We start from the raw sequence: 17,825 nt of genomic DNA on the forward strand, positions 1-17,825 counted from the left end.
TACCGTATGTTAACACATATATATGGAATCTAAAAAAAAATGGTTCTGATGAACCTAAGGGCAGGACAGGAATAAAGACACAGAAGTAGAGAATGGACTTGAGGACACGAGGAGGGGGAAGGGTAATCTGGGACGAAGTGAGAGAGTGGCATGGACATATATACACTACCAAATGTAAAACAGATAGCTAGTGGGAAGCAGCTGCATAGCACAGGGAGATCAGCTGGGTGCTTTGCGACCACCTAGAGGGGTGGGATAGGGAGGGTGGGAGGGGATATGGGGATACATGTATACGTATAGCTGATTCACTTTGTTATACAGCAGAAACTAACACAACACTGTAAAGCAATTATACTCCAATAAAGATGTTAAAAAATATGTTTACATGGCCAAAAAATATCTCATTCAGCATATATTATGGACAATGCCATTTTTTATCCTTTTTGTTTCATTTTGCTAAGTAGAGATGCAATTGGTTTTTAATCTGTGTTCACCACCTTTTGACATCAGAATTTTTATTCAGTTGTCTAATAACTACTATTTGGATTCCTTAAAATAACTTTTATTTTTCATTTGATCATTATCTTTATATAACCAGGAAAATTCTGCACCGTCACATTAGAAAATAAAAATGATCAAACCTTAATTTCTCCACTTATTAGATATTGGTTTTATTAAGACTTCCAGAAAGATTTACCCTGTCATACTTTCAAATGGAGATCTCAAACGCATTCCTAATTATTCTCCTTCTAGCCAGTTCTTGTTTGACTGCATTTTAGAAGGAGTTTCATACATGGCATTCCTATCCATTTACTTGGCCATAGAATTGTTGACTGGTTTCAGGAAAACCTTGGTGGTTGTTTTTAAACTGACAATAACAAAGAATACAAAACTGAACCAACTCAAGTTAGAGCTACTCTTTAAGTCCTGGTTAAGAGTCCATTGATATTCTTTTATCTCGCAGGAACAACTCTTTACTACCTTGAAGAAATGAGAAGAGCGTAATTAAGTTTTTTTAAAAGCCTTAAAATGTGTTTTAAGAGTTGCTAGACCTAGTATCCCTCGTGCCCGTCCCTCTACTCTTCTGCTGTATTCCTGGCTATTCTTGCTTATTTGTTTCTCCATGTAAATTTTAGAATCAGTTTGTCTGCCAGGGGTTTTTTTGGGTTTTTTTTTGTAACTCCCAGGTGATTTTAATGAGTTGCCAGCATTAAAAACCACGGCTGGCCATTCACCTTGACTCTCTCTATTCCTTGCTTCCTTGGTTGCATGTGAAAATGACATCTAGGCTCACCTGTGCTTTTTTATTCCAGATGAAGGGAGAAGCTGGAAGTGTGCCACACAATGAGAAGCAAAAGCAGGTAAACGCGAGTACCTCACCCACCAAACTGGTGAGAATGCAGCCAGTGACCCTTTCCACATCTGCGCCTGCAGCATAACTGACACCACCCCCCACCAAGGTTTCGGGATAGCTGACACATTAGTGAAGTGCTCGCTTCAGTAGCTGAGCAGAATCACTTGACTCCAGCTGCCTGATTATCACTCAAGCCCCTTTGCCCGCATGAAGGTAGCTGAAGAGCCCCATAGCTGTCCCACCAAGGTCTCATGGCCCTTAGAATGCCCCAGGCTCAGGCCTTTGGAACCACCCCTTTCTACAGCTGCTCTGGGGACAAGAGAGGCCCACTGGGGGCTGGGAACTGGGGGTGGGAACCAGCTGTTGACCCCAGATAACTTCTGTGCTGCATGCTCCTGCCCTTCACAGAGACCTTTGTCCTGTCTATTTACCTGGCCCTCAGGCTGCCAGAGAGAGAAAACACCACGATCCCTGAAAACACATCTAATCTTACATGTGAAATTGAGGTTTTAAATTTGACTTGGCTTGATTTGATTAAACTCAAATGAAAAATTCCTAGTGAATCTGGAAAGCTCATGAAAAGTGTCCTTTGAATCCTAAAAAAGGAATAATTGCAAAAGCCCAAGATGAACTGTCTGGCAAATTTGGGGGTGACCTTTGAACAGCCTGTATAAAAGAACAAGTTTCTGTGGTCTTAGCAATCCAGCCCTTAATGGGGGGAGGCAGAGAGAGAGAGAGAGAGAGAGAGAAACAGAAGGTCATTTTCAGAGCTGAGAGAGAGAGAAGGTCATTTTTCAAACCTCAGGACCCGAGGGGTACTAGACCTTTAAAAACATTTCACTAGCCATGGAAAATGACTTACTAACTTCTTTTTGGTCTTCTGATCAAAAGTGGGATGGGGTAATCAAAGAAGAAAAGAGTCAGTGCAGATTCAGGTTGCTCTGAATGAGTCAGTCAAAACGGTCTGCTCCTTTAGATCTCCAAAGGCTGGATTAAAACATGGCCCCCTATTAGATCAGCTTCCCCTACAATAGTGTATGTGACCTGATTCACTAACTGCACACACCTATAGGGACCACCACCTCCAGTCCTCTCTCATGAAAGAATATTAGCAGACTGCATCTGGGTGTAGAAACATAGGCTGTAATGGACATTTGTCATTCCTGCCCAAGGTACTATAGAAATTGGTGACAAACCTGGCAGCCAGGGTTTTCCTTCTGCAAGTCTGGGACCTGCTGGTTGACCATCGAGCTTGCAATGACCACTGTTTTAGGCTTTTGGAGGAGAACATGTAAGGACTGCCCAGTGACGGCCAGCGGTCTGTTCTTTGCCCCTAGAAGCCATCATTGTCCCATTCAGCTGGCAGCCCAGACTAATATCTCTGGAAGACATATTACAAGTCAGAAAATATGTTTATTTACTCTTTTCTTTAAGGACAAAAGGGTAATGGGCATGGGAAAATAGGCCTGGCTCAGGAATACAGTTGAAGTCCCTGTGGCCTCATCAAGGATTCTGCAGATCCTTCTGTGATGGCCATCCCCGCTTCACCTGTCCATTGGAATTAGCTGGGGACCTTTAAAAGACAGGGAGGCCCAGCCCCACCGCCCCTACCCCCGCACAGACTCTTATGTAATCGGGCTGGGGAGTATTGGGATTTTTTGAAAGCTCCCAGGTGATTCCAATGTACAAATAATCTGCATCTCTGTTCAACAAGAAGACTGGTCATGAAATCCCATGGCTCTTGGAAGGCTCATCTGTCCTTCTCTGGGTGACGAAATTGCATGCTAGATTCTCTGGATCAGGTTTGCTCTCTTCCCTCCCCCAACCTTAAGCTCTAACTTTCATACTCACCTCCGCACACAGCCTGAGAGCTCTTGATAAGGAAGAGCCTTCCACGGAAGCTGGGAAAAGGTCAGCAGATGTGCCATGGTGGCACGATTCAGATCCTGATGGCACCTCACTCCTGCCGGGCTTCAGCAGTGAGCTGCGTGGGAAGGCAGGAGGCTTGTTGGGACCTGACGCTTTCTTGTCCTCCCCTAGGAGGGACACATCTGGGGCTCCATGAGGAGGACGGCTTTCATCCTGGGCTCTGGCCTTCTCTTGCTTGTGGCCCTCTGGAACTCAGTCACATGGTGAGTCTTCTCGGCCAGCTCTAATTCGGGAGCTGGGGGCCGTGCGGTGGCGGTCTATGGGCAGAGCATGGATTTAGGAGCTGTCCACCCACCAGTCTTCACCCAGAAACATGAATGAGTTTTCTTTCAAGGCATCTTCAGAGATTTTGGGGTGCTTCTGGCTACTTCTGGCAAGCCCAGTGGGAGAGGCTGCTGTCTACATTTGAAGGGAAGGAGTGGCTCCTCTACATTCTAGGTGAGATTCCCAGACCACCAGCACTTAGGGTTTGGGTACATGGTTATAGCTTAATTCTTTTTCTTTTGTTCTCTACCTTGGGACTTCTCAGTTTATTACTCTAAGGAATGAGGACTTAAAGTTTAAGGCACTGGTAACCCCAGAGTGCTAAATTTGGGGGTTAATCTGGAATGGATGTTTAAGGATATCTAAGAAAAGAAGTTGAGACACCTCCTCCATCCCCCCAAATAAAAAATAAAGAAATAGTTTGTTTGAAAATAAATGCTTGTGAGAGCAGTAATCCTGCTTCTAGACGTCAGGTCCAGAAGTGCAAAGGGCTGTTCTGTCTCATGTGAGGCTGTGTCCTTGGACCTGGTGCAATCTAGCTAGCTGTTGGGCCTTGACAGCAAGTGTTCACTCAAAATGTATTTACTGACAGTGCCAAAGCCTGAAAGCAAGCTCAAAACATAGTAGAAGAAAAAACCTATTTTAACATCAATATTTATGACAGCATTATCTACAATAGTGACTGTCCTCCGTCATACATTCATTCACTCACATAATATTTATTAAGTTATTCTGTGCCAAACTCATTTGTAGGATATAGAGATATTTAAGATAAAGTATTAAGGTAAAATGTCTACCCTATTAAAAAACTATGTCACCGTTTGACTGGAAGAAAATTAATAACTACAAAACAAACAAACCTCAACCAAAAAAACTTTGTCACAGTCTAGAATGGGAGATTAAAAAAGTGTCAGTTGTCACAAAGCAAACATAGAAATAAAATGTTTCTGATGATTGTTTTCTTCTAGGAAGAGAACTCCGAAGATGGGCTGAATATTAAACATGACAGGTTAATGGAATCTTAAGCACTCATTGAAAAGAACAATGCAGATTGCAGATATACATGGGGAGAGTGGTGGGAAAACATTTTATATGTTTCTGTTACGATGATGGGAAAACCACCTGTCATCTCAGTGATAAGCAAATACCAGAGAGAAAAAATATTTGCCATTTGAAATGTTAGAACTGGAAAACAGTTCAAGATCACCTCTTGTGATTTTCATTCGGTATTCCTCAAGGAGCCCTTGGATTGACACACAGGCAGGCACCTCGAAGGGTGGCCCGCTGGGCAACCACCAACCTAACATTTTTTTTTCAAAATAAAGTTTTTTATTTCTGAGGATAAAAGTAAATACATGCTCACTGTTCAAAATAAAAATCACACAATTCAAATAAGCATAAAGAAGGTGAAAACCACCTACCTCTCATATCCAGGAAATAACCACTGTTAGTATGCTGCATATTTGGTTAAACTTAAAAGACATCTACTACTTTTTAAAATTTATTTGTTTTATTTTTGGCTGCTTTTTTTGGATCTTCGTTGCTGCATGCGGGCTTTCTCTAGTTGCGGACAGCGGAGACTGCTCTTCGTTGCGCTGCACAGGCTTCTCATTGCGGTGGCTTCTCTTGTTGCGGAGCACGGGCTCTAGGTGCTTGAGCTTCAGTACTTGTGGCTCGCGGGCTCTAGAGCGCAGGTTCAGTAGTTGCGGCTCACAGGCTTGGCTGCTCCACGGCATGTGGGATCTTCCCAGAGCAGGGCTCGAACCCGTGTCCCCTGCATTGACAGGTGTATTCTTAACCACTGCGCCACCAGAGAAGTCCCGACATCTACTATTTTTTTAACTTTTTTTTCATTGAATTGATTATGGACATCTTTCCATATCAACCGATACAGATTTGCTCAATATTGTAAGCTGTCCTGTCTATTCCATTGTGTGGAAATATTCTAATCAATTTAGTCCATTCTCTGGGAATTCCAGTGGTTAGGACTCTGTGCTTTCACTGCCATGGCCTGGATTCAATCCCTGGTCAGGGAACTAAGATCCGGGACATTTAGGCTACTTAAAGGTTCTACGGTGCTTTTTTTTCGATTGCTGAGATGGACATTTATGTGCATGAGTGTGTGTATGTCTTTTCTTTCTTCCCCCTCTTTCTGTCTTTGTCTCTCTGTCTCTGTCTTAGTCTGTCACTCTGATCTTTTCCTCACTTCAGACACTGCCAAACTGCCCTGAGGATGTTTGAGCCAATCACATTTCCTCACAGTGCTAGCCAAGTATTTTTCAGGTATCAACTGCCACACAGCACAGTGATTGATGGAGCAAGACGGGTACCGGAGGAAGAATAGAGAGACAGAGAATTAAGTAAAACACCCTTGTTCCTCGGAATATTGAAATTAGAGGAGGCGGCAAATCAAGGAAAAATAAAGTTAATAGTACAAGAGTTAGGTAACACTACAACGTCACTTGAATAACTGCCAACTGGGGTGGACAAAGTGCTTATCTGTTCACAGGAGGAGAACAGAAATACTTGGGATGACTTCATGGAAAAGTGGGATGTGGAGCAAAAAGCCCTATCTAAATGTGTGTTGATCGGTATTTTCTAAAATACCCTGCAGAACATCAGTTCTATCGGAGGTTAATGGGTGGGGAGACCATACGACTTATCATCGAAATGGGACATTTGTGAGAATAAAGGAGGGGTTATTAATCATGATGCTGGAATGATGGATACGTATTGAAACTGTCCTGGGCAGACAGGGACGAATGGCCAGCCTATTCTGAGATGTTCTGAGAAGACAGAGTGCTGGGTAAAGAAAAGTCTGAGAAAGGTTGAGTTTAACAAAGTCAAACAGGAATTCTCAGAGCTGTGACCACACTTGTCTGGACCCTGACTCTCCAAGAAGGTAGGGTGTGAAGACTGTTTTAACCAAGGAGCCCCTTGAGAGGTAGGTTTTTCACTTTGGAAAATGCTCACTGGACGCCTGAAGTACCCCTGCTCATGTCATCATAGGGTCATGGGGATTGGGGAACCCAAGTGCCCGTGGTGAGCTGTACCATACCAAACTCTTCCTCTGCTTCTCCCTTTGCTTCTCCCTTCCTTGGCTATTCTTAAAGGGCTCAAGTGGGCACAGACACCCAAATGTCAACCGAAATTCATTTCTGTTTGGAGTGTATCATACATCTTACCATAATTTTGTGTTTTTTTCTCCAACCACCTAGAAGGTTGTTGTCCCCGTTCTACAGCTAAGAAAAGAAATAGAGACACTCCTTAAGTGACCCATCCCAGTCCCCACAGCTGGTGTGTCACCCCAAGACTGAAGGCAGGCCCCCAGCCCCGAGCACCAAGACATCAAGGCCCTGGCAAGGGCCTGCCTACAACGCAGCCTCAGTTACCACCGAGCATGTGTTCAGGGAATACGTGCGCCGCCAGCTCCTGAAGTTGTCCTGATGGTTTCCTTCTTCTTCCCAACCTTAGGTGCCACCCAGGTGCCCATTCTGTTCTTCTGGACCGTCAGTGGACTTCTACTGGTGGTTGACACAACTGGAAAGCCTAACTTCATCTCCCGCTACCGAATTCAGGTCGGCAAGAATGACCCTGTAAGTGTTGCTGCAGCTTCTCCTGGTCAAAGCACAGAAAGCAGGGGCTAAAGCCACATTCTCCAAATTCTGCTGGCTGGCCCAGGAGAGACCGGGGCCAGTGGGAGCCAAGTGATTCTGTACAAGGCTCCCCCAGATTAGAAGATTAGAGAGAGGAAATAGTATGCCCCAAATCTCAGAGCCAGCCAGCCAAGACTAATGTCAGTCAAGACTAATCTTCTGACTCCCAGGCCTGGCTCTCTACCTGCCTGTGCTGGCCTACGGCACTGTGGTCAGCATTTTAGCAACAGAAATGACTGTCTCAGCCCAGCACTGGACCGAGTCCCAGATATGTCAGGTAGGTCTCCACCTATCCATGGGAGAAGGGACAGCAATAACTAGCTGCTGAAAACACGGATAACAGCTGCCCTTGTGAGGGAGGGACACAGCTGCTGAAATAACGGATAACCCCACTATCATATTAATTGTGAGTGTGTCGGTGGTGGTTGTTTTTTAAGCAGGTCCTCCTTCCCAATTATTCAGTACCACCAATAGTATGTAGGCCATCCATGGTAAACAAGGCCTGGACCTTGCTGACAGGAGCTCGTGGCCCAGAAGGAGAGAAAAAGCCAAGCACATATCTTGTATGTACACAGGCCGGGGAATTGAGCCCCACTGTTCACTGCTCCCTGAGCCCGGCTTGCCTGCTTAGTGCTCTGACAGCCTCAGAAGCCTTTTCTTACACAACAAGGAAGAAGTTGATTCTTAAACCCAGATATTTTTTACCCCAGCTCCACCAAAACCACATCCTGGCTTCTTTCCCAGACAAGACAATCATTTTCTTCTTTTTTTTTTTTTTTATAAATTTACTTATTTATTTGTTTTTATTTTGGGCTGCGTTGGGTCTTCGTTGCTGTGTGCAGGCTTTCTCTAGTTGTGGCGAGCGCGGGCTACTCCGCGTTGCGGTGCACTGGCTTCTCATTGCAGTGGCTTCTCTGGTTGTGGAGCACGGGCTCCAGGCTCTAGTTGTGGCACGTGGGCCCAGTAGTTGTGGCTCGTGGGCTCTAGAGCACAGGCTCAGTAGTTGTGGCACACGGGCTTAGTTGCTCCGCGGCATGTGGGATCTTCCCGGACCAGGGCTCGAACCTGTGTCCCCTGCATTGGCAGGCGGATTCTTAACAACTGCGCCACCAGGGAAGCCCAGACAATCATTTTTAATTATCTGTCCAGGTGCCTGGGTGAGTCACCTCAGCTCTCAGGGAATTCTACCCAGGCCAGCACTCTAGAAAGCAGAGTGGCTGATAAATAGTGCCCTTGATCCAGGCTTTCAGGACGGTCCCTTCCTGAACCAGAGCTACTGGCCTGGCTCACAGTTCCCCTCACTTGAGATGGCAGGGGCCTCCTCCATGTCCAGTTCAGCAGGCAGGGACCAGAGCCAAAGGGTTAAAAGCAGGGCTTGTTCCTTGAGAATGTTTCACCTGTCAGACCACGGAGGTCTCCTTACCAGGCACCCCTGACTAAATGCGTACGTCTTCAAGGCCAAGTACTGTAAACATCTTCATCATTCAGAAGAGAAAACAGAGGCTTTGAAATGTGACATGGCTTAGAACCATGAGTCACACTCAAGTTTTGTGACACCAGGGCTTGTGCCCTGAACCACTAGGCCACATCAGCTCTCAAGAGAATCACCTAGCGCAATAAACTTCACAGTCTACAATGAATGGAGGACCACACAGGGAAGGTCTCGTGGCATTTGGCAGAAGCTGAGGTTCAGAAAGGTGCACTGACTAGTTCAAGGTTAGACTGTTCTTGGAAAGAGAGCCAGGGCTCGTCTCATCTGCTCCTACACTGTGTGCACACTCAGCTAGCCACCCAAGTAAGGAGGAAGCCCCAGACGCCATTTGGTCTTCGGCCCATTCCAAGAAGGTCTGACCCCTGACCTAAGACATTAGAAACAGGTCATCGAGTGGGACCTGAACGCAACGGCATTCATAGGACACCACCAGCCGCCCCCGCCGCCCCGCTCTGGTTACCCTCCCACTCTCCCGGCCTGGATGGCTAGTTCACGCCTCTCCTCCCTCCTCAGATCCTCAACACCTCCGCCCGTCACCTCCTCCCAGAGGGTGGCCTTGCCTTAAGCAGAAGACAGCTCCCACAGCCGTGCAGCACCGCAGCCTGGGGGCAGCACTTGCGCACCCGCTCTGCCTGCCCACCTGCTGCAGCCCGTGGCCTCTCTCTGGTCCTACTCCAGCCCGTTCCTCCACTGTCTGCACGCTACACCCACCACCTCTTGTTTACTCCAGCAAGTTGCTCCAGCAATTCTTCCTTCTCTTTCTTTTGTCCTTTTTTTTTTTCCTTCCTCTTCTGGATTTTACTCTCTGGCTTATTACAAACCTGCTATAATTTTTCCCAGCTTAAAACCCAACCAAAACCAAAAACCTTGCGTCCATCTCCCATACTCACTCCCACTCCTATTTTTGGTCCCCTTTGCAGCAAAGCTCTTTAAAGACTTGTCTATACAGTTTCTGATTTCTCCCTGTCCACTGTCTTTTCCCAAAATTTCAGAATTATGAAAAATTGAAAACACGTATACAGAAGTGGAAAAGGTAGTAGTACCCTGATCACTCATTTATATACCACCTAGATTCTCCAGTCTTGTCTTAAACATTTTACAATATGTGCCTTTTCTGTATATAAAACTATAAATATCTATGCATCTGTAATTTTTTGCTTCACCATTTGAAGCTAAGTTCAGACACCATAAAACTCTAAATCCTTCAGCCTGCACCTCCTAAAATAATCACAAAACAATCCTCTCACCTCCTGTAGAAACCTCCTCGCATCAGGCCTTCACCTCCACCGCTCCACCACGATTGTCCTGGGCAAGGTCACCAGTGTTCCTGTCACAGGCTTGTCTCATTAGACCTACCAGGGCTGTCTCCACAAGTTGCTCATGCCGCATCCTGCTGTAGCTTCTTATGCCGGCTGCCAAGGCCCCACTGTGTCCTCACAGCTCGCCACTCACCCCTTCACAGCCTGCTTTCTGGATCCTCCTCAGCCTAACCCCCCCACCCTCTTTACGCTGACGTCCAGGGCACAGCCTCGTCGTCTTCTCTGTCCTCATCCCCTCAGCGTCGTGACTTTAAATAACCGCCTCAACGCCAACAGCTCGCCAATTTACCTCTCGAGCTCAGAACTCTCTCCCGATGCAGGACTACTAAACATCCAAATGCCTCCTTGGCATCCCCAACGCAACATGACCCAGAGAGAATTCCTGATCTCCCAGCCTCCAAAGCCTTTGATACCCACAGCCTCCCCAGTCTCAGCTGGGGAGCCTCTCAGTCCAAAGGCCTTGGAGTCACCCCTGGCGACTGTCTTTCCCTCGTACACCACATCCAACCTATCAGGAAACCCTATTGGCGCAATTTCCAAAATGGATCCGGGATCCAGCCCTTTCTTACCACCTCCATCGCCACCATCCTCTTATATGCGTACTTGAGCACTTCTAGTCTTCCTGTTTGTATTCTTGGTCTCCTACTGTCTATTCCCAGCACAGCAGCCAGAGTAACCCTGTAAGGTCCTGTCACTTCTCCGCTCACAACCTTGGGATGACCCTCGCTTCTCTTGGAATAAAAGCCAAGGTCCTCATAGTGGCCTACGGGGCCCTATACGCACTGGCTCCTCCCTGCCTCTTTGACCTCCCCTCCCACTTCTCCCCACCTCACACCTCACTCTTCTCCAGCCAAGTACGCCAGGAGTGTGGCCTGTCATAGAGCCTTTTCACCAGCTCTTCCCTTTGCCAGAAGACACTTCCCCCAGATACCTGTTTCCCTCATCTTTGTTCAAATCTCACCATCTCAATGAAGTTTACCCTGACCATTCTATTTAAAACGATAAGAGTATAAACACAGTGAGGGCAGGAATCTTTGTTTTGTTCACTGCTTCCTTCCCAGCACACAGAACACTGCCTGAAACATAGAGGGTGCTCAATAAATATCAGCTGAATGAATAATCGTATGTCACACCCACCTCCTGGTCAAGGCTGCCAGAAGAGGTGTATGGCTTCCTCTGTGGTGCTCTCAAACCAAGGCTGCCCAGACCTGGCTTCACCATGGGATGGAACTGAAGGTTTAGAGAGTGAATTCTGGTCCATCAATACAAGCAGGACATGAAAAAGCCAGAGGAACAGGCAGGCCTGAAGTATGAGGACCACGCTGAACCCGGCCTCACCTTGGAGCAGAAACCCTCCAGCTTGCAGACATTTCTCAGGAGGGAATCCCCTTTGAGAATGCCAAACCAGTTCATCAGGACCAGCAAATGACCTGTGGTCATGGGGCTGTTCCCAGGAGCTCCAGGGCTCTGACAAATGGAAGGGTCAGGGGTCACTGGTTCCCAAGGAAACGCTGGCTGTAGTCTTGAGGCTCGAAGGGATGTGAGCACGTGGGGCCAGCTCTCCACAGGGCTCTGGGGAGAATGTGCAGGCAGCCCCTCATCCTGACAGCCCCACCCTGAAAACCAGCAAGACCTGCTCACAGCAAGCGGGACAAGAGGCCAGATAGCAGCTCCCTGGCTCCCATCCAGGGAGGCTGGACCACATGAGGAGGCAGGCGACCCTGATCTCTGCACCTGATCCTGGTCAAGGCTCTCTGGACGAGCAGGGACCAAAAGGCTGAAGAAGGAATGAGGCTGGGAGCCTTCTCCAGCACCCTGGAGGCTCCCCAAGATGCCTGTCGGGAGTGCGTGGGGTTGGGCCTGGCCAGAGAAATGGGGAGGACAGTGGTGGAAGCTGCAGAAGCAGGAAGGAGCAGGCAGCTTCAGGCAGAGACTAAGGCCGGGGGAGGGGAGCTTCCAAAGGCAGGGCATTACCAGGTGGTTCCATCCCTGGGCTGGGCAGCACTCAGGGGTTGCTGGCTACAGCCAGACATCACTCCTAGCATCCAGCCCCGAGTGAGGGCCTCCCGAGAGCTGGTCACAGAGGAGCCTGGTTCCTAGAAGGCAAAGACCTACTTCTCACACTCTCGTCCACCTCCTTTCTTCCTTCTTCCCCCTGGGCAGGTGGACCCCATGAAACTACGCCAGTCTATCCACATGGTTCTCTTCAACCAGCTGGTGATCTCTTTCCCCATGATGGTCTGGCTCTATCCCATCCTCAAGTTGGGGGGCGACCCCTGCCGCCGAGAGCTACCCACCTTCCACTGGTTCCTCCTGGAGCTGGCAGTCTTCACGCTGACTGAGGAAGTGCTGTTCTACTACGCACACCGGTGAGCGCTTTCCTTCCTGAGCACAGCCAGCTCCTCACTCTCCCAGGTTCACCCACCAATGGGGGTGAAACCTGGCCTCCTCGGAGTTGTAGGGGTGCGACCAACAGCACCTGGAATCAAGAGACTCCCGCTAACTAGTTAACACGAAGACAACTCTTCGCTCCACAGCTGATAATGTGCGACCACCGACGAGTGTCTGGGATCTCCGTTCATGTGTGTGGCAGGGTAGTTTCCCATTCATCCCTTAATTGAATCCTTTCTGGCCATCCTCCCCATTTTACAGCTCATACAACTGAGGTAGAGAGAGGCAACGTCACCAGGAGAACTCACAAGGCAGGGCTGTCGGAGCACCAATCCAGTGTGTTTTCACTGGACGTGAAACTTTGCTCCATGGATATGACCCCAGTTCCTACCTTTGGTTTCTCGTGTTCTGGTGGGGGAGGGGGAGAGGGAGGTTGGCTGACTTATCAACTGTTAACTCTCTTCCCAGCCTCCTTCACCACCCAAAACTCTACAAGAAAATCCACAAGAAACACCACGAGTGGACAGCTCCCATTGGTGTGATCTCCCTCTACGCACATCCTATTGAGCATGTGGTGAGTAGAGCTCGGCTCCCCCAGAGGAAAGGGCAGCGGGCGCCAACCCCCTTCCCCAAGCTAGTCTCCTGCACAGAACGGGATCACACTGGCTCTTTCTTCTGCCCATTCAACAGCTACCATTTGTTGTTGGCATATGCCGGGCGATGCTGTATGCCCAACCTAAGTTATCTCATTTAATCCTCCCAACAACTGTTTAAATCCTCATTTTGCTAATGAGGAAGTTGAGGTTCAAACAGTGAATAACTTGTCCTACGTTTCATGTCTGAACGAGTCCAGCAAATCAAGTCCAGAAACTCATTCAGCTTCCCCAGATCTGTGTCAAAAAGTCTTCCCGGACACCCACCTGCGTCCCCTCCATCCCCTTGGGCCCCTCTTCAAACCGCCCTCTCCTTGCAGGTCTCCAACATGCTGCCGGCGATGGTGGGTCCAATCATCATGGGTTCCCACTTGTCCTCCATCACCATTTGGTTTTCTTTGGTCCTCATCATCACCATCATCTCCCACTGTGGCTACCACCTACCTTTCTTGCCTTCACCTGAATTCCATGACTACCACCATCTCAAGTAAGGCACTCCTCCTCACTGTGGGTCTCTGGGCAGTAGCCCCCACGTTTACTCCTAGACCTCCTGACAGCAGACACCAGTGTCTCAGTTCAAATGTGGGTCTAGTGGAGGGAGAGGTCTGCAGGTGGGACAAAGGTGACCATCCTGGGACCCAGATCACCTTGTCATTCTCTTTCTGATATTGGATCTTCCTGCCACTATGGGTCTTTAACCTGCATTTAGGTCCTGGACCCTTTGAGGATCTAGTGTAAGCCATGGGCACTACCAGGAAAACGCATACATGCATAGAATTCCTGCAGGCAATTCAATAGAAGTTGTGAGTGCTCTGAAAGCCTCCAGGCTCGTCGGTGTGGTCTAGGAAACTCCTGCATCAGAATCACCTGAGATGCTTTCCTCAAATGCAGCCTCTTGGGTTCCACTCCAAATACACTGAATCAAAGCATCTGGGGGAGCAGGCCTTGGCATCTGCATTTAGTTAAGTGTTCCAGGGGATTCTGATGGAGGTGGTCCCAGAACCTACCTGAACAAGCCGGCTTTGCCACAGGTTCTGACTTGTGTGCATCGAAATCACAGAGAGCTTTCCAAAGGAAGAGCATAGCTTTTCAGTCTGGAATGGCCCCAGGAATATGTACACCACCGCCTGGGTTAATCGGAAGCAGGTGGGCAGCATGGTGGGGACGGGTGTGGGATAGGAGGGCTCAGAAATGTGTGCAAGGCTGGCACAGGTGAAATGAACGTGAGCTCGCCTGCCTCCAGCACCCTCCTCTCTCCTCCAGGTTCAACCAGTGCTATGGGGTGCTGGGGGTGCTGGACCACCTCCACGGGACTGACACTGTGTTTAAGCAGACCAAGGCCTACGAGAGACACATGATCCTGCTGGGCTTCACCCCGCTCTCCGAGAGCATCCCTGATCCCCCGAAAAAGATGGACTAAGACACGGCCCGAGTGCCATCCTAGCCGTGCCCTCTGCAGAGGTCTGCTAAGGTGGCCTGAGGCCTCCTGGTCGCACCTACCAACTCGCTCCTTCAGCCACGCACTCTGATGACGAACCACGAGGGCAGGGGGAAGGTCAGCTTCCTGGAAAAGCAGGCCCAAGGAGGGGACCAGGGCTCCCCCAACTTCCCCAATCATCCCAAAGGGGACCAGGGATTGGCATAATGAAAAAATATAGCTCCCTGGAATAGAGGCCAATCAGAGGGAAGAAACCACTTTGAGAGGGCTCCTGGGGGGTCCCCCTGGTCCTCTGCTGTGGAAGGGGAGAGGGACACCAGATGACTCCTTGGTAGCCCTGGCAGGACAGAGAATGACAAAGGTGGCAGGAGGCCACGTGGCTCCAGCCATAGCTCCTCCTGATGCCAGGGGGTGGGAGAACCAGAAGATACTGCTTTGCCCCTTCCTGTCCCCAAAAGCCTCTCATTCTCTACTCAGGCCAGGGCCAGGACACCCTGGCAACGGTTCTGGGATCAAGTGCCCACTGCTTCCCAACACACGCACGCATGCGCACGCACACGCACACGCACAGACATGCAGTATGATAAAGACCCCACTTCAACTCTGCCCCACTGCAATTGGACATCACCCCTCTGAAAAGGAAAATACCAATCACAAGAGCTCTTCCTGGGATTACAACTGAGATACCAAAAAGAGGCACAGACCAAACCCCAATACCTTCAGCCACAGGCGGAAACCAAAGGCCAAACCCTGTGGCCCCACTCAGCTGGGGCCCCCTTTTAGCCACAGAGGGTAGGGTCAGAGTTGCTGACCTTTGGGGACACCCAACTGAGGCCCCTTATTAGGCTCTCTGAAGCAGGACCAAAGGAGCTAGAACCCTCTTCCTCCACTAAGGCAAGAAATACACGGCTGAACAGAGGGTAAAATCCTTATTTCCCCCTCAAACGATGAACCAGTTGTTTCACCACCATTTTTACAGGATGACTTTAGCAGTGATGCCTTTTCCAATGAGACCTTATTGTCTACAACAAAACCACAGAGCTGCCCAGGTGGAAGCAGTCCCCACCCTGGGTTCGCTCAGCTGCTTCTGACATTGCCAGGAACCCTGTGGCTCCCAGTATCACCGTGAAGACACTCTGATTTGCAAGGCCACCATTACAGTTTCCAAAGTCTGATATTTTCCTGAACATTCAGTTCTCCTCTGTCCAGAAAACCACCCGCTGTAGTTTTATAAAATACTTTAACATCTGATAGGGCCACATCTCCAGGTAGAGCTATCAAAGAAACGACCTCCTGCCACAGGCCCTAGCTCCCCAGAGGACCTGCCCAGGAGGCCGACCAGGCGCTTAGCAGGCAGCGTCCTCCTTGGGCCTGGGTGGGCCCAGCCCCCTCCCTGGGACCGCACACCCTTCGCTTGAGCACAGCTCCTGGTGCATCAGTGCTGGACGTGCTCATAGCTGCTGACCTGCACCCACAACCTGTCCTACGAATAAACAAACAGTTGGAAAACAGTCCCTCTTCAGTGCACTAAGCGAGGGTCGGGAATGAGGAGTGTGGAGAAAGGGGAAGAGTGGCGGTCTTTCTCCTTTTATCATCTGTAGACCTGGAGGTACTGCTGGGGCGCAGAGGGGCGAGGGGCTTCGTTCTCTCACCCTTTTTCTTAGGCAGGTCGCTGGGCCTGGCCCCGCCACTGGTTACCAAATAGCCTCAAGGAAAGGTCGAGGTCTCAACACTGGCAGAAGAAAATGTGAATGGAGAAAGCATGGAAAACCAACCGGTCTCCTTTGACTGCAGTGGATACTTGGGTTTTTCTCTCCCTACGTGAGTCGTTCCGGCATCATGACCACATGGTGTCTGGGCGCCACAGCAGCACAAGGAAACACTCTGTGGCTTCTTTCAGAGTATTCCCAGCAAGCCATGGAAGTAAGGTTGAATGAATGTCTTCCTCTTCCCAGAGCGGCCTGCAGAAGCCCTGCCCACTGTCTCCTAGCCTCACCTTTGGCCCCTGCAGGCCATCGGTGCTCTTAAAGTTCCTGTTCACCTGACACAAGGTGGAGTTGTCTGGAAAACCATTTCTGATGGGACGCTCAAGTGCCAGGCCCAGGAGACAAATAGCTGTCAGTGAATGAGTAAACAAGGTTCATTTTTAGTTTTGTAATGACACCCTGAGGCCAGGCCGGCATTCAGACTGTTATCACTGCTGGTGCCTGGCCTCACGGGCCAGGGAGAGGCACCAGCAGCTCAGGGGCCAGTCCCAGTGGGAGCGCTCATCCTTCCTTCCCGGAGTCAATCCTCAGGGCTCGGTGGCCGACCTGGATTCCACAGGGCCAGAGTGTTGGTCCCTCCTTTATACCCCGCAGGCAAGTCTGTCCAGTGAGGAGTCACAGCAACTTCTATCTTCCTGGCTGTGCCCTGACACCATGCCAAGTCACAGCCAGTGCCTGAAGTCCTGGAATTCCAGCTGCTGGACTGGTGTCGCTCTGGTCTGTGGCACTGCCTACAGCTCCCCCATCTCACTTGAGACACAAGGCGGACATGAATTCAACACTGGCAGAAGCTCTCCAGATCTCCGAGGAACCACCTGGAAGCACTAGCAGCCATAGAAGCTGTGTCGGGAGCCCCTGCCCTGGGCAGACTCCCCGACAGCACAGTGGCCGAGCCCCACAGAGGTTTCATGTACACATCCCGAGCACAGGCTCCTCTGGATATATGCAGTCGGAAGGCGAACCAGGCTCCACCCCACACACCCAACAGCTGCACCCCTCATGGGAGACCAGCCAGGCTTTTGCCTTTTCAAGTTTTTATTTTTATACATTTTTTTGTATTAAAAAGAAAAGCAATATTACCACAAATTACAAACGACTAAAGCAGGACTAGAATAATGAATCACTTCAGCCTGGAAAGCAGATACTCTCAATAATATTAATGTTATAATACAAGCTCATTCAAGTATTTTACATTTTTTTTGTCCTTGTAAGTGTGATATCCTAGCACATGGTAAAGATAACGTACTATGAGCATAAGGTGGAACCTTCTCCGCAAAGCCGGTGACAAGTTTTCCTCTCCAGTCAGAAATGGGCTGTATGCTCTGATCTTCTCTGCCTCTGCTATCCACGCGGCTGAAGGAGAGGGTGGGGCTGGGGCACATCCCGGGCCCTGCGCACACAGGAGAGACCCGGGGCCCCGCTCAGGAGGCACCAGGCGATCCAGACCGCTCTACCCAGGCTTCTGGCAAAAAGCCACCACCCTCCCCAGCTGGCCGTCCTTCTTGCCCCCCCTCCCCACTGCCAGGGCTTTCTGAGCAACTTTCTTTTTAAAAACCAATCATC

The 17,825-nt window shown here is 49.4% G+C and overlaps 1 protein-coding gene across 1 annotated transcript; it reads left to right on the forward strand.

The window, feature by feature from the left end:
* Positions 1-1,313: 1,313 nt before the first annotated feature.
* Positions 1,314-14,941, forward strand: FAXDC2 (fatty acid hydroxylase domain containing 2; the record flags this gene model as incomplete). Its single annotated transcript, XM_079703381.1, has 8 exons — positions 1,314-1,361; positions 3,395-3,486; positions 3,618-3,721; positions 7,022-7,143; positions 12,178-12,383; positions 12,874-12,979; positions 13,379-13,545; positions 14,322-14,941. The coding sequence occupies 8 exons, from the start codon at positions 1,314-1,316 to the stop codon at positions 14,476-14,478; spliced, it is 1,002 nt and encodes a 333-aa protein (XP_079559507.1). The 3' UTR covers positions 14,479-14,941.
* Positions 14,942-17,825: the final 2,884 nt, after the last annotated feature.

This window comes from Hyperoodon ampullatus (assembly GCF_949752795.1).
Source record: "Hyperoodon ampullatus genome assembly, chromosome: 4".
NCBI lineage: Eukaryota > Metazoa > Chordata > Mammalia > Artiodactyla > Ziphiidae > Hyperoodon > Hyperoodon ampullatus.